The sequence below is a fragment of the Oreochromis aureus genome, linkage group 10 (assembly GCF_013358895.1).
Source record: "Oreochromis aureus strain Israel breed Guangdong linkage group 10, ZZ_aureus, whole genome shotgun sequence".
NCBI lineage: Eukaryota > Metazoa > Chordata > Actinopteri > Cichliformes > Cichlidae > Oreochromis > Oreochromis aureus.
Genome location: NC_052951.1, coordinates 24,198,029 through 24,215,363, shown reverse-complemented (window position 1 = coordinate 24,215,363; position 17,335 = coordinate 24,198,029). Strand labels below are relative to the sequence as shown.

Genomic DNA, 17,335 nt, shown 5'->3' with positions numbered 1-17,335 from the left:
TAAACCTAAAAACAAAATCTATCTGCAGAGTAATAGAAAATGATCAAAGACTGAAACTTCTTTCATGCACAGAAAAACATGCATCATAACTTTAAGGATATTACAGGTTTGCCACCCAGGAGACTGCAGTGTTTTCACTTGCAAATTAATTTCATTTGCTCTCACTTTCACTTGGTGGTTACGCCTAGACACCCCAAACTACTTGATTAGAGCGATGTAAAAATTTGTTGTGTAGTTAAAATTATGCTCTATTTACAACATTAAACTGTTGCATAATGACACTTACCCAATGTGTTTAATTCTGACACTAAGGGGTGTTTTACAAGCGAAGAGCTCGGAGCGGGAGATCCTGTCACTATTGGTTTACCCACTGCATTACAGCACTGACACTAAAGGACACCTTGTGCATTTCTGTGAGATGCAGCTTTGTCAGAATTGCAGTGTTTGAAGCTCTGAGAGTAAGAACCAGCAGATGTTTCTACTGTGAGTGCATTGTGCATGTTAATGAGAACTTATTAGTGTGACGTTGGAAAATGTTTACATTTCCATTTGTCAATGATAAATACCAGTATCTAGATTAGGACACACACCCTACCAGGCACCCATAGCATAATAAAGCATTTTCATAGTGTGAGCTTGGTATGTGTAAAATGTAACAGGTCGCCTCAATGTGTTTGTATATATGCATATTGTTTTTTAGCACCAGCTGTTTCGTAGAGGAAACAAGGGAAAAGATACACACCACTTCAACCTGTGATTCATGGTGCACAGAAGGCACCACATTTGCATTCTCTTGAGATGGCAGGAAATGGCTTATGGAAGCTTTCAGTGTATATGTTATAATGCTGCCTACATGAATTTGAAAGCTTATGTTGCATGATCTCTTTACAGTGGCTAGATGCCATAATGTAAATATCTCCTGGGAAAGAAGGAAGTCTGAAAAACCTTCAGGAAAAGGTACAAACCCTCTCACAAAAGGTGAAAGCCATTTAATGCTCTCCTCTCTGGATGTGATGGTTTTCTAGTGTCTAGAGTGTGATAAAGCAAACAAAGAGGCATTTCAGAACTTCATTTTTCACAGACCTTGCAAATTTTAAATGTGAACAGTTTTGGTATTTACATTTGTGTAAAATAAACATTGCGTTTGTGCTCCGTGGTTGTTACAAAGAGAGACTTTCTGCACTATTATTACCCTTTGTTCTTTGTGTTAAAGAAAAAAAGAAAGAAATCCACCTCCTTTTTTATAATATAGTAGTCTCCTTTTCGAGGAATGCTGGCTATAAAAATATTTGGCACATGTAGACATTTCATTTCCTTCTGATGAATATCTGAAACTCTTTCTTTTCATCTTTTTTTCCAGATAACATCACCAAATGCACCCTAATCACAAAATCCACATCTTCTTTTGTCCCTGGAAATATGTTCTATTGTAAAAAGCCATGTAGTGATGAATGATGGAAGTTAGAAAATGCCTGAAGATGCGGTTATCTGCACTGCAGAAACCTCCATCTTCACTAAATCGAATATAACCACTTTAAATATACCATTTATTCACGTGAATTATGGCAGAGGCCCCCATGGCTCGCATAACATGGTGGCAAAGTCTCTGTGAATTACAGGTATATACCTGAAGCAGTCTGTATCTGAACAAAACACAGCTAATCAGAGCAAACCCGACTCTGCTTGCAGCCTCACCTTCAGGAGGACACTCACGGAGGTTATGTGAGCATGTCAGTTGTGTTCTTGGTCCTTCTTCACAAGCCCCAGGTTACGCAGTATGGATCACAGCCTGTATTAATTGATATTAACTTGGGTAGAGAACTTAACAAAGATACTGAAGTTTCTTTATAATCAAGTATGACTCAAAAAGTGTGGAGTAAGGGACAGATCTAGGAATTCTAGAAGAACCTGCATCTCTTCCTGAAAAAAATGGTAAAAGTAATGTTAAAAAATATCATAATCCAAACTATAATAGATGAGGGGCATCGTGTAATAGTATATGGCTCAAAAGCTTTGAAATATGATCATCTCAGGATTAATTTTAGTGTAACACAATTTGATAAAACATACTTGTAAAGCTTTCATTTACTTGAAACAGAGGATATTGTAGGTGCCGTTAAAAGATGTATAACGCTGAATTTTCCAGCCCATTCAGTGCAAACAGTGAGAACTGATGGAGGTATTACACAGCAATTATTTATTACGCTGAGTGTATAATGTGAGCCTCAGTCATATTAAAATGTAAGAATTGTGGTAAACATTGTAGCTGACAGGTGACATTTTTCTTCTTATCCCTCATTACTATCTCACCTTTACAATCACCTTGGAAACAGACAGAGGCTAACACGTAGCCTTTCCATTAACAGCTCTGTCTTTGATGACAATTTCTGAATGTTTTCTCATTTTTGCAGCTTTCATTTTTCAATTAGAAGTTTCAAAAAGTTCAAACACTCTGCAGCTACAGCGGCTGTTGCTCTGAATAAACTCTGCGCCTTTCACTGTGTTTGTATTTTAAGCTAAGGGCTGTTGAAAAGTGATTTTTTACAAAACTGTGTACTTTTCAAAGATAGTAATGGTCTTTATCAACTCATTAGTACGCACAGAGGAGCAGTGTTGCAGTGTTTATACTACCCTACCATTAACACTGGAAAGAAGTTCCTAAATATGATATATATCCACTGTGGGAATCTGTATTTCCGCACTGGTTGGTGTGGGAATACACCAAGTGGTTGCTGGAGGTGACCTGAGTGGTTACTGGAGGTTGGTGGCAGCTGCTTTGTGAAACTGGTTGCAAAGTGGTATACAGTGATAATGAATACCTCCTTGCAAATAATTTGGTTGCTATCAGATTGCTCCAGTCGCCTGCAGCTTGCTTGGAAGCTGGTGACTTATCTACCATTCGTCAAGCAACAATGAAACTATTTTCCAGATTCTCTACCGTTACGCAAGTGGTGAGTGAGTGTTTGTTAACTACAGGCGACTGTGGCAAACTGCTAGTGATGACAGCAGTTTTAAAGAGGCTTTCATTTTCACTGCATACAACTTTGTGACGAATTTTATCTTACAGCTGCTCGCAACTACTAGCTAACCAATGACCAGAGGTTGACTGGGGCTCATTTAGACTGGTGTTACTGAGTTACCTTACTTTTTAAATTCATATGAGCAGTAATGTAAAGAACATGAACTTTGACATTGATGTTAAATGTCTTTTTTTTTCTAATTAGTTCACTCTGTACTTTATTCAGAACCCCAAGCTGTAGTGCATACTGATTTGGTTTCTGTACAGGAACCAAGCCCACTGCGATGCTTTGAACAATCTTCTGATGGTTACCAAGAGTTGTGTTTACCTCCTTCTCAGTCCTGAAATGATAAATAGTTTGTCTACATCTCATTTTTCTACGAGTTTTAACTTTATTCCTTTTAAGTATTAGAAAGTGTAGACCACAAATTAGTCTAAGAGTAAAAAGATGATGCCTCTAACAATATAGACAGAACCCCAGGAACTCTGCCAAAGGCAGTGATGTATTAAATATTTATTAAACTCTCAAATTGTTGTGCATCCTTTTCTTTATTTCAAGCAGGGCTTGCAGTGCCAGCAAAGATATTAAGTTTGCGCTGCTTTATTATTTGTCATCGTCATTAATACATTAAATGCATCATTTTTGAAAAGAAAGCTTTGAAAAGGAAAATGATTAGCAGGATTTCAGCTTGGCAGAAAAAATGTTAACGAGCTTCTTGCCCGCAGGCTAGTATTTATGATAAAACATAAAGTATCCCTGGATTATTTAGCAAAAACAGCCCCGTAAACTCTCTTTGATAAACTCACAATGGGGAATATGACTGTAAAGTATGAGAATCGTTTATCCTGCATACCAACTTTTGCTCTGTGCGTGTGTGTGCGTGTGCTACTGGGTGGCCATGTAAGCATTAGTCAGGCTTGTGTGTACACCTCTGACTAAATTTTGGGTTTGTTCTGCTTGGAGTGGAATCTTTGTTTAACACTGTGTTTGGAGAGGCACTCTAAGAAAGATGAGAAAGAAACTAACACAGAGAGATAAAAAGAGGCCGGGAGAGAGAGATAGAATTTAAGAAATATACAAGAGGGGTAGTGGAGCCGGCATCTAATGAGAGTGAGTCAGGGAAGATTCAGTTTGCGACGCAGTGGGGGTGGGGGGCAGCCATGGAGAGATGGAGCATGTTGAACAACAGGGGGCCAGAAATAATTAGCTGACACTGGTGGTTGAATGAAACAGTCTCCTCTGTTCCTCTCACTGAGAGACAAGCACTAGGGAAGTTATCATAACACATGTTTACCACTGTGGCTAGAGGCCCTGCATAAGAAGACTACACAGACACCATCAGGACAACACTAATTGTCATTTAGGCTAACATTTACCAACATGAGTTCAAATCCCTGGTCGGGATCTTTACCGACGCAACAGCAGGAGGATGGCAGCGACAGTAGCAGAGAGACCTGAGGGAGCAGGAAGAGAAGAGCCAGCGAGGGGTTTCCAGCTAAATTAATAATGATCAGATTTGGTTGTAATCACAGGAAGTGATAAAAGGATTTGACCTCAAGCAAGTGAAGCTGTGCATGCCAATTACCCCACGTGGAGAGATCAATGCAGGCGGGCGAAAAGAGTGAAGATTTTTGAAGCATGTGTGCATATTTATTTTATAAAACTCTAAATCTTTCTTCTCGGCACACCCAACAAAAGCAACGAAAAAAAAGAAAGTGGCATAAAAAACACACATGGAAAAAAAGAGCTTCCTGAAAGAAGCACCTGTTTTGAGAGATTTATTTTATTGGCACGTGTACGGCTGATTTTATGGAGCCATGCATCAAAAAGATGTTCCTAGTTTTTTTTTCCTTTCCACTTGAAATCTATAAATTCAAAATACTGTCAGCTAAATGTTTCTGCTCCTTTGTCAAGGTAGGCACAGAATCCCTTTGTGCAAAACACTGCAAGACATGTAAGAGTTTTCTATGCATAAAAAAAGAAAACACCACAGAAAAACAAGTCATTCTAATCATTAACCCAACCAGTCAGAGAGGATAGTTTGTATCCTCTGATAACTGAGAAACCGAGAGAGTCTGGTGATGTAGGAGGCTCTTAATGATTTACAATGAGACTGTTGACCTCCACCTTACACAACATAAAATATGTGATTTTGTATTTTTTATATGATTATGTTACCTTTGTGGACATATTCACAGCTGCAAGTGTGAAAAGGTTTAACTATTTGTGGTCTGGACAGGCAACAGTATAGTTGTGTATTATAGACAGTATAACAGGTGGGGCTACTCTTTCTTTTTCCTCTAATGCTCAATAATAAGCTGAGTGCTGCTGGGTGTGTGGGCTACCTGGGCCATTATGCAGCACATCAGCAGAGGATGAAAAGAGTTGGCATGTGGCTATGATGGCAGTCGGATGCATCTCAAAGAATGGGAAAAGTAGCAGTAAGGCTGCCGTATGTTTTGATGGTGGAGGCGTGACCACCTGCAAAATATCAACTATGCATAGCTGACACAGTACATTGCTTCTACTGTGTTAATAGTAGTATTAAAACTGTGAATGAGAGATCTTCTGAGTGGATGACATCTGTACGGTGAGATAATTAAGGTGGGACCAAATCAAAAGTCAAATTGAATACAAACTTCTAAAGCAGATTTTTTTTTAAAAAGAAGCAGATTTTAAAATGGGGAACAGAAAAATTTGCCTCTTACTTCAAAAGAAGGCACAATATGTGTAAATAAGCCTCAGTCTATAAAATAAAAATCTGTAGCAAGGTGTGTGTTTATCACAGCTGGAACCAATTCCTGTCATTTCAGCCTTGCTGTTATCTACAGAGGAATTTGAATGTGCTCTGCCAGATGAAATAATGATCAGCCTGTGATATTTTAAACTTCCTTATTTTAGAGGGTGACAAACAGGATACCGCGAAGATTTACAAGCGAGAGAGCTTTAAACTGAGCGTAAATAGCACTTTTCCGAAATAAAGTCATCTCTGTCAAATGAATAAGTGAGGGGATTTTCGATTTCAGCATTAATAGCATCAAAATACACAGCCTGAAATGCCAAGAGGGCTAAAGAAGCCAGTTCACACCAGTGACTGATACTCACACAAGTGCACACACTTGCCAGATAATCAAGCACACATATACTGAGATGCTGGTAGTGCAGGTTTTTTGTAAGTTGAATTTGTGAGTAACGAATATCCCGCAATGTGTCAAGCATTTACATCCTGCTTATTCTGATGACATGATCTGATGTGAACAAAATAGACACCTAGGAGAAACATAGGATGATATATGTTAAAAAATACTCTATAAACCAGAGATCCACTGAAGACAGTCATAATTCTTTCCTTAATTTCGATCAACTTAACTGAAGAAGCCAGATGATAACTTGTGGTAGGATAGTGCTATTCACCTGGTTGCTTCCTTTTTTGTGTGTGTGTCTGACGATGAAACAAACAAGATATTGCATGTTAAATTTATAAAACCTTTGGTGAGCCTAGCCAATCCAATCACCTAGTTGCTGTAGCCTCATATTTAGCATTCATGCAAATTCCAAATTCTGATTATTTTCAGTGACATTATGGAGGCGATTTTAATCTCAGTGTAACTCTTTCAGAGAATCTGCTACTTTTCTGACAACCCAAAATGTAGTCAATATTTTTGAAAGATGCGCCATAATTTTGTTTTTCACTGCTGCTTTTTTACTGCACTTAAGACTACACTGGGAGTCTCCCAACTTGCATGCCGCAGCAGGTAATCATACTGGCTTGACCTCCCTTTATATTCTCTGTTCTCTTAAATAGCAGTAAGATAAAATGGACTAAGAGCTGATATCCATCAGGGAATGGGACCCACAGTGACTTTACTAGACACTGTGGGATCATTAGGGCCTTTAGACTTGATGGGATATTGTGTTTTTATGAGCTCTGTGCAGTAATCCATTAATAGGTCTGACACACCATTAGGCTTTATTGATGTCCAATGCGTGGGCTCACATGAAAACACCATTATTTGTCATGATCAAAGTTTAACGCTGACACACAGTGATTTAATGGCGCTACAGGCTGCTGAGACCCCTGTCTTTAACCTTCAAGGGCATCCAGGTTGATGAGACATGCAAGTTGCACCAGTATGCTCATATCTACCAGCTGCTGCCATGGATTATTTAACTTTATATACAACACTTTTTTGGTCTCCTCAAGTGTGGCACTGAAAGTAAATTAGTAATTGTATTTAACAACAGCAAAAACGCATCTGTTGTAGTGAGCAGAGTTACAATGTAGTTCCTCCAGCTGAAGTATTGTCCCTACATTACAAGAAAAATAATTCTCTTCAGGTTTCTCATTGCAGAGGGCCTCATTTATTAAAATGAGCGTACATCTCTTATTTGTTTAGGGGGGTTTTGTAATGCTGAGTTAATGCATTTTTTACAACTGTGCAGTATTCTTGCAGAACAACTTGCGTGTGCAGACTTTCTTCACTGCCCTCTAGGGAAATCGAATATGTATTTGCATTCTCTTAGGATTTTGAAAGGGTGTTGCAACATTAATAATTTCTTAAAACATAAAAGAAGAATTGTGGCTGTTTTTGATGTGTCGTAAGTACTTCTGCCAGATAAGCATTTGGGTGAGTTCAGAAGTGGGTTTGCTAGAAGAGGTTGAAGAAAGGTAATGTATTTGTAGTGATGACATCGTGATGGGTAACTCAGCCAAGTAAGAAACACAAGAGACATCAACTCTACACACTTTTGATTACTATTGAAATAAAACTCATCTGTTGATGATCTGGTGTGATACATTTTGGAAAGCAACTTCAAGAAGATTTTTGAGTTTTTGCTAAATCTCAAAAATGCATCTGTCAATATTATATCAGACAATATATAGACAATATTATATTTTTTTCTTCTATGACAGCTTATAAAATTCAACATGACTATTGATAAATGTCACCTAAGTGGTTAGGATCCTTAGGTTAGGTATAAAAAATGCGGAACCCAAAAGGTGGAAATTAGTTGTTATCCTGGCAGCGTAGGCTGGGGCTCAGGTTCAGTCTTTATATCTCAGTCCTGTGACTGGCTTATCTAACTACTCAACAGATTCTACTCAGTTTACAAAGGCAAAGGCAAAGGAGATTCACCCAGTTGCTAACTGTTTGTTTCTCAAAGCCTTTCGTGTGTAGTCTATGAACAAATTTCTAACAATACAAATCATATATATGAAGTGGATGTGGATCAAGGGACCGATGTCTTATAAATGTTTTAAACAAGTCTTTAAATGGAACAAATTAACTGCTGCTAATGATTATTATCGTTCTTTTTGGATACAGAATATTGATTGAAAAGATTTTTTGGCTTTGGTCACTTTTGATGAACCCCTAACTCGAATTCAAAGGCCCAACAGAACAGAGGACATACAAAGTTGCAGACACAGAAGCAGTGAGCGATCATTTTTTTTAAGGCCACGCTTGCTGGATGCCATCACTGTTTCTTGGCAAAATTATGATTATGATTTCTTTTAGGGTTGACAGATCGGTAACACTTTATAATAAGTGCACACTATTAAGCATTAGTTAATCATCTGTTAAGCATTAGTTAATGGTTACTTAATTCTCTCTACAGCATCTACAAAGTATTTCTCATAATCAGTTAACAGTTTACAAGCACTGATTTAAACACTTTATTCATGATTAATAAGCTAATGTACAACACTTTTTATTAATTATGTTTTCATGTTCTAAAACTCATTGATTAATCATTTATAAACACTACTCTGCATCAGTTACAAACCACTCATTTCAGGATGTTCAGTGGTATACAAAATCATTGGTAAAAGGTAAGTAGATGGTTAACATACCCTACATAATACTATAAACTCTACATGTACTACACATAGTAGTTTCATACTAGATGTTTTATAAACACTGAATATCAGGGTTACATCAGTCAGCTGCTATAGCTTAACAGATGTCTTACAATACATTTATAACTGTCACTTAAAGGCTGCCAAAGCTGTAACTCACTATCGGCCAACTTCTTTTTCGATAGATTATCTATAAATATTCATAAATACCTTAATAAACTTATTTAGGAAGTTACAAACCATTTGCTACTTGTTAGTAAAGTATCTTGAGTGAGCCCATCTAAAGTGGGGACCATATATACCTTACAACCTATTTATAGATGTGAAAGTTTTTAAAGTACATTGTAACAAAAAATAAATGACAACACACACAGGGTAGATCCACAATGCACTGTATTTTTAAGATGCCAATCACAAAAATATGAGAACAATGCTTACAGATTGGACACACAAATATAAAAAGTATCATAAACTATCAGCCAATATTTGAGGTAATACAGAACACGGCTGGATGCAAACTATATGACCTGTAGCTCTTTACATAAAGTGTATCACATGTGTGATCATTAAAATAAAACTACAGAATTTATAAAAGTAAAATAATAATAAAAAACATACAAACCAAAAAATCAAAAGTGTCATCTTTTTAAACAAACAATTGACCAATCAACCAGAATACATAACTTGTATCTTTTTAAGCTGTTAACAATGGTGGACTCTCACCACATTTCACCATGTAAAAAAAACAAAGATCTAATGTTTCTTTGTTTTAAGAGGAAGCAACTTCCCTGAAGACTTATACGCTTTGAATTTTTCCTCTGTTTCTGGATCTGCACTGATTGCTGCAGCACACTGTGTAGCAAACAATGAAAGTTTCTGTCCCTGCTTGTTTTTTTCTAATTCCTTATACCTCTCAGGTGCAACAATGAATAGCTCAGCAATTGGAGCAGTTGCCACAATCGTGTTCCGGTCCACTCCCAGACGTTTAAAGGCAGCAGACATGGTGCCTCCTCTCTTGAACAGCCTCAAAATCTTGTTATACCGGGTGACCACTTGCTTAGGATTCTGGACTGCAATTGAGAGAACATAATCATTAATGTAATGTAATAGTGTAGTAACGTAACACACCGCATGCAAAATCAAACTGTTGAGTTAATCACTTTACCTCTTGTTCTTTGTTTTTGGTCATGTTTCTTTGACTTCTTGTGCTTTTTTGCTTTGCCCTTCTTCTTCTTCTTCCTGTCTTCATCTGATGAAGTTGTGCTCATGGAGGAGTTAGAACTCTCATCAAAAGACCCATCAGAGGACGGTGAAGATATGCTCAATACCTCACTGGAATCCCGGACAGAACTTGTGGGTTCCTTTGAGAGAGCTAGTAAAACAGTTAAAAAGACAACACAAAATTACTCAACAGAATGCTTGCGTAAGTGCTCAAGCAGAGCAAGTATGTGACAAGCTATGTAATGTTTTTAAGAGTGGACTTACATGCTGCTAATTGCTCCTTTAGATAGTCTCTTTCTTTGGTGAGCTCATCAATCTTATCCTTTTGCCACTCTAGCCTCATCTTACAGATCTCCAACTCTTGTGATTTTCTTCTGTCTGCCAGCTGTGCAGTTGGGGGCAACAGTCACACCTAGAGAAAATTAAAAACAAAATGAGACTTGGCTATAAATAAAATTAATAAAACAAATACAATAACAATAATAATAATAATAATAATGATGTACACTTTGTAGAATTTAAATAACAGTAAAAGCATTACAGTGATTGATAAATAGCCTACACTGGCAATATTACAAAATATAATGAGTTATGTATTTAGAAACTGGCCAATTTGACTATAATTATATATTAACGTATTTCAAACATAGTGCATTAGATTGTACAATGTAGAGCATTTATTGTGAATTTATATTGCATAGAAATGCAGCAAAATAGCTGGAGAAGGCCTGACAAACTAAATTAGAGAAAGCACAATTTTAAGTTACAGCCCAGAGTAACACCAAAGGCGATAATCCTCATTTAATTCTTGAGCCACAAGAAACAACTAATAAAATAAACTGAACTGTGTTTTTGCCGATTTCTAAATTTGAAATGTAGCTAAAAGCTAAGCTAAGCTAATCGCCTAATAGCAGCTAACGAAAAGCTACCTGCTAATAGGCGGTGGGTGTTTACAATGAAATACGGTAATACAATGAGGTAAAAAAAAAATACTCACCACTGGTAACACGAATATCCTTGTCCACGTTATTATTCCCCCTTTTTGCCCGGGTTCGCATGCCGGTAGATCGCTCGAAGCTTGTCGTGTTCACAGAGGAAGCCATTACTCCAACTTGATTATGACCTACAGGTGAGAGGTCACAGCATCGCGGTCTCCTATTGGTCATGTAGGAAGCAGGAAGCAGCAAAAGCGCGGCTTCCTCTGTTGGCTTAACAACAAACTGGCTAAAAAATGGGAAATCTCACACGACTGAAAAAACTAATTAACGAGGAGATTTCGAAAAGAGGCCCACTGAAGCTTATAAAATATCTTCAGAGGAAAAAGCTACTTAAAAGAAAAATAAAATGCAAAGTCTGCCAGCAGAAAATGGAACTGAAGAAATGGGTGAACAACGGAGACCAATATGCTTGGTAAGATATCTATATTAATTTTCATATTATGTTTTTAGACTCAACCTCATACGAAGTGACACACTTACTGTAAAATTTATTAGTATTATTTGTTTTCACACCAAAATTCTCCTTAAAACGGAGCTAACAGTGGTTTCATTTAAAGCGCGTGGTCTGGCAAATTAACGCAAGTGAAGTCAGTTAGATTATCACCTTAAAGACTTGTCATTAACATTACAACTACACAGTGTCCCTTTTATCACATTTTTCTTATTTGATAAAAAGACACAATGGTAAATTGAAGGCTACAATTAAACAAAACAAAGAATGACAAAATTTGTCTGCAAGTGCACATTAAGTTTAGTTTAAATAAATACTTATTGCATATAATTAAACATACATATTTCATGTTACTATTTTGAAAATAGGATCTGTCGTGGAGCAGCACATGGTGGACACGTCAAACAAACCTCCGTCAGACACAAGTCACTTTTCAGCCGTTCTAAAGTCTCACTTCAACGCTGGATGCAATTTATCTACAGGTGAGCTTAAACACAACAGAAAAAAATAACGAAATAGGTTTAAATTACTCTTTGTAAGGATGTTTTTTTTCTCTCAAGATTTTCTCAGGGTCTGCGATTACATCAAATCGACATGATAGATGACACCATTGCAGGCAGCACAACAACACTTAGTAAAATGTCCAAAAAAATAAGGAGGGTATGTGTGGCTGCAGTTCAAAGATTGAGACGCGTTGTACAGGTCAGCAGATTGGTGTGGCGAAGGAGTTTGTTGTGATTGATGAGAGTCACTTTCGTCACAAACGAAAGGTAAGTTTTTGTGACTGTAATTTAATATTACATCTATGTATTTATCAACCTTTCATAGTATCATTTAGTCATTTTTTTGTTACTGCATCAGTATGGGAGAGGAAGAATGGCTGGGGGATGGAAAAGAAGAAAGTGGGTCTTTGGAATGCTGGGCATAAAACATCGAGGGAAAACGAGGCCTATCTTGCGACTTGTGGAGAAAAGATCTCGAAGACATCTTGTTCCTGTGATTACCCTTCATGTCCGGATTGGTTCCTCAGTGATAAGTGATGAATGGCGGGCCTATCATGTACTCCCAAATTTAGGGAATGAACACCATACTGTTAACCACAGCAGGTGGTATGTTGACCCTCGTACAGGTGCCCATACCCAACATCTGGAGAGAGCCTGGAGGTCTTACAAGGAGCAAATCTGGAGACTCAGGGGTAACAGAAATGATAGACTACTGTCAGAACACCTTACAGTTATTGAGTGGAATGAGTGGCTCGCAAAAAAGCACAAAAATGGTACATTGGGGAGACTGATATATGACATTTCCAAAAAATACAGATAATTCTAAAAGTTAATGTTGCTACTGCTTTTTTTTTTTCTTTTTGAAAATGTTATTTGAAAACTTTATGTAAAGAGCTACAGGTCATATAGTTTGCATCCAGCTGTGTTCTGTATTACCTCAAATATTGGCTGATAGTTTATGACAGTTTTTATTTTTGTATCAAAATTTGTGTGTCCAATCTGTAAGCATTGTTCTCATGTTTTTGTGATTGGCATCTTAAAAATACAGTGCGTTCTGGATCTACCCTGTGTGTGTTGTCATTTATTTTTTGTTACAATGTACTTTAAAAACTTTCACATCTATAAATAGGTTGTAAGGTATATATGGTCCCCACTTTAGATGGGCTCACTCAAGATACTTTACTAACAAGTAGCAAATGGTTTGTAACTTCCTAAATAGTTTATTAAGGTATTTATGAGTATTTATAGATAATCTATCGAAAAAGAAGTTGGCCGATAGTGAGTTACAGCTTTGGCAGCCTTTAAGTGACAGTTATAAATGTATTGTAAGACATCTGTTAAGCTATAGCAGCTGACTGATGTAACCCTGATATTCAGTGTTTATAAAACATCTAGTATGAAACTACTATGTGTAGTACATGTAGAGTTTATAGTATTATGTAGGGTATGTTAACCATCTACTTACCTTTTACCAATGATTTTGTATACCACTGAACATCCTGAAATGAGTGGTTTGTAACTGATGCAGAGTAGTGTTTATAAATGATTAATCAATAAGTTTTAGAACATGAAAACATAATTAATAAAAAGTGTTGTACATTAGCTTATTAATCATGAATAAAGTGTTTAAATCAGTGCTTGTAAACTATTAACTGATTATGAGAAATACTTTGTAGATGCTGTAGAGAGAATTAAGTAACCATTAACTAATGCTTAACAGATGATTAACTAATGCTTAATAGTGTGCACTTATTATAAAGTGTTACCGACAGATCAGGTGACTCTTGTCCTCCACCTGCTATATTTTCTTTTCTTTTTGGTCTTTGTTCAAATACTTTTTTGTGAGGCTTCTTTTTTTAAACTCAAGCAATAAATATATTGCAGTATTGAGTTTTTTATTTTTTTATTAAACCTTTGTTCCTACCCAAGACGCTCCTTGGACATTATTGTCTCATTTTCTTCACTCAGAAACACTTCTGTTTTTTGTTTGTTTTTTTAGTTTACTGGTGCAGGCTCTGTTATAACTCTTTCTCCATTATATCTCAAATTTTTCCCCTTATATAAAAGAATTTGGGCCATGGTTTGTCAGTTTAGATGATTATGATTCGCTAAAATAGGCATAAAATTAGTTAGTGTGCATGTATCTTTAATCTGACTCTAATGTTTGCATATGCACTTTTTTATGCACATTTCTGTGCAAAAATTGATGAATGAGGCCCAATAAGATGAGAAGAATTTTACTTTGATGACAGCATGCACTATTTAATGCTTGCACGATTCAAAAGTAATAATCAGTGAACTGTTATCTATTTGGAACACAAACATGACTCACCAATTAATTTGATCTAACCCTGGGCAATTTTATTCTACTCTATTCATGTCCTCCCAGGATTTTGTGAGGCACGGTTGAATGAAAGATGAACCTAAAAGTTTCAAAAATCTGTTGTCCTCTGCATTTGCAGGTATCTTATAAAGTGAGATGCCCACTAACCACCCCTAAGCTCTTTTCTGTAGAGGAGAGATGTAGTTAGCAGCTTTTCCACATCCCTGTAGCACCTGGCAGCAACCTGTCGGTCTGCTCTCTCTGAGCAGCAGCCCGTGGACAAGAATCGATCAGCTTTCCATCTCCATAGGCTCAACCTCGGTTCCTCATTGTTGCTGTTTACAGTTTTTTCTGGAAGCAGCTTCAATACGTTCCCATGCAGTTGGAAAAAGCACACCCTTACTCATGTGTCAGCCCATACTTAAATTACCAAATTACCGTTATCAAATCAAAAAAGTGTGACAGCTCATAGCAAGCAAGTGATTGCACATATAATTACCTTGTAATAATGCAGCAATATTGCTCTGGTGTTGAAGTGGGCTGTTTGTCTTCTGTTAAATGTTTCATGGGTGGGCTTTCTTCTTTCCAAATAGTCTGAGAGAAGGGAAACTGATGGCAGAATCTTCACAGTCTCTTTGACGTACACAGTTGTGTCAGGTCGTATTACTGCTTAATGCTTTTTTCAAATCGGTCCTGTTTCTTTCTTGGTAACAGTGTTGAAATAACTTGTGCTCGTCCACAAGGACAAATAAAGGACAGATAAACTAGTTTTATGTGATTTCTTATGAATGACAGGTCATATTTTGCATACATCACCTGCTCGGTTTAATCAGTCACTTAAATTCAGGCAATATGTCTTTCGTATATGATTTTTTTTCTTGTTATACTGCCCCTGATCTAATCTATTTTGTCACATAAAAAATATAATCATAAAGAAGAAGCTTGACATCAATCACCTGTCTGCAGTCATGCCAGGTAGTTAAGGGCATCCAAATGACACTGAAGCATGCTGGGACTTGTATGCTCTGTGTGGTTAAGCCCTGTTGGTCAGGGTTAACTTCCAGACACCCAATGATGAATGACAGTTATCTATTTTTAACGGCTTGATATAGATCCATCAGCTTCCTCTGGAGAGTCCTCCTCAGCATCACTCTCACCTTTGGAGGAGATTTTCCAGGTCGCCAAGCCAAGGTGAAAAACAAAACAATGCACATGAGTGCTCAAATGTAACAGAGAAAACACACACCCGCAGACATGCATGCCTGTGGACGAATTGTGTCATACACAGCTCTACCTCTTTTCTAGTGGACATATGGAAATGTCAGCGCCTCCCACGAGATGTTTGCTAATGTCAGGACATGTGGCTGGCATGGACCTGGGCCACACGTACACTCTGTCCAGCTGTGTTGAGGACTGCTGGCCAACCCTGCATCCCCCCTTGTGTACCCCCCTCTGCCTGCACCCCCAGGAGGGAAACTAATTGTGAGTGTTATTGATTGCCACAGCAGATCTGTGCTGTCCAGCGGGTAAATAAGATGAATGGAGTTGTCAGGTTGTCATCAGGCAAGGTTTTTTGACAGCATGCCTCAGGGCGTGTACAACACAGCCCAGGTTAACTGAGGCATACACAGAGCAGTGAGGCGGTGCAGTGCTGCAGCTTTGACTTTGGATAGAAATATGGGGAATGAAGGGTATCCTCTTTTATTACACAATGCAGAAATATTTCACAAATTGTGATTCAAAAACTTGCAATTGAGGTGTGACTGAAGGAACCAGTTCAGATCGCAAAAGGGACAAATGCAAAATTTGCTCTGGTGGCATTTGTGCAGGGATTTCATTTCAAAGATTGAGAGATTCAAAGATTTTTCATTGTCAGTTCTTTACATGTATGGGGCATATAGGAGAATCGTAATACTGGTTTTCACTCATCTTACTGTAAAAAATAATTAAGTAAGATAAAAGACACTGGGGAAATATGTAAAAGTCACACCTTGTATTATTGCAAGATATAAATAAAATAATAGAGCAGCTTATTGGTGATAGATGGACAGTAGTGGAATGACCAACAACAGCAGGTATGACAGTGGTACATTATTTATAATGTATATATTGTATTTAAAGTTTTAATGCAGCTATCTCTGATAGTCTACCTTTTAAACAGATGGCATTTTTTAATGTAGAGGAAAAACATTAATAAATCATGGGGCTCTGTTTATTCTAAAAACATATCCTTACAGAAATAGTGGATCTGTTGTTTCAGAGTTCATTTCACAACATTTAACGTTTGTAGCAAATGCTAGTCCTTTTCTTAAAAAAAAGAAAAGTACTGTCATTTGCATATTTTGAATACATTTGTGGGTTCAATAGTACCCTCACAGATGGTTAAAATATATATATATATTTTAAATTTTGTCAATAACACGGAAAAGCGATGTCAAAATCATTCTAGTGAAACTCACTGTGAGGTTTCATGCACTTCACAGACACTTTATCCTGGGAACTTTCCCTCTTTCTCTCTTTCTTGTTTGCTTTCTTGATACTTGTCTTTAGAAGGAAAATGAATGCATAAACATCTGCACCTTCAGTGATTTTAATTTAATTTGCTTACAGGTAAACATTCTGAGATTGTGTAACCAAGAATAGAATCAAAGGCACGGATTTGACATTACTTGGTCTGTATTCACAGATTTAATGATCAAAGTTGGGTTCATACACAGGTAAGCAAACAAAGTGACAAAGGTCCAGTATCCAAAAACAGTCAAAAACTCCAAAAACACACAACCAGATATTTCTACTGTATTGCTAATTATTGAATTATAAGTGTGATGACTATGCCTCACCATCTAACACGTTTTTGTGCGTCATTGCAGCAAAATTTAATTGCCTTAATTATACACTTCAGACTCTAAACCATCAACAAATGTTTTACAGAGCTGTTAACATCATGTATACTTTATTA

General features: G+C 37.1%; 1 protein-coding gene and 2 long non-coding RNA genes across 3 annotated transcripts; 2 read left to right on the top strand and 1 right to left on the bottom strand.

Annotated features, from left to right (window-relative positions):
• Positions 1-9,571: 9,571 nt before the first annotated feature.
• LOC120442363 (coiled-coil domain-containing protein 106-like) lies at positions 9,572-11,171 on the bottom strand. Its single transcript, XM_039618787.1, has 4 exons — positions 11,099-11,171; positions 10,366-10,513; positions 10,046-10,252; positions 9,572-9,950 (listed from the first exon to the last, which is right to left on the bottom strand). Exons 2-4 carry the CDS (start codon positions 10,442-10,444, stop codon positions 9,634-9,636), a joined length of 603 nt encoding a protein of 200 aa, XP_039474721.1. The 5' UTR covers positions 10,445-10,513; positions 11,099-11,171; the 3' UTR covers positions 9,572-9,633.
• On the top strand, positions 11,172-12,215 carry LOC120442364. The gene is made up of 3 exons (XR_005614680.1): positions 11,172-11,511; positions 11,919-12,032; positions 12,111-12,215. It is a non-coding gene; the product is annotated as an uncharacterized LOC120442364 (long non-coding RNA).
• A 63-nt stretch (positions 12,216-12,278) lies between these two features.
• LOC120442399 lies at positions 12,279-13,117 on the top strand. Its single transcript, XR_005614715.1, has 2 exons — positions 12,279-12,320; positions 12,412-13,117. It is a non-coding gene; the product is annotated as an uncharacterized LOC120442399 (long non-coding RNA).
• Positions 13,118-17,335: the final 4,218 nt, after the last annotated feature.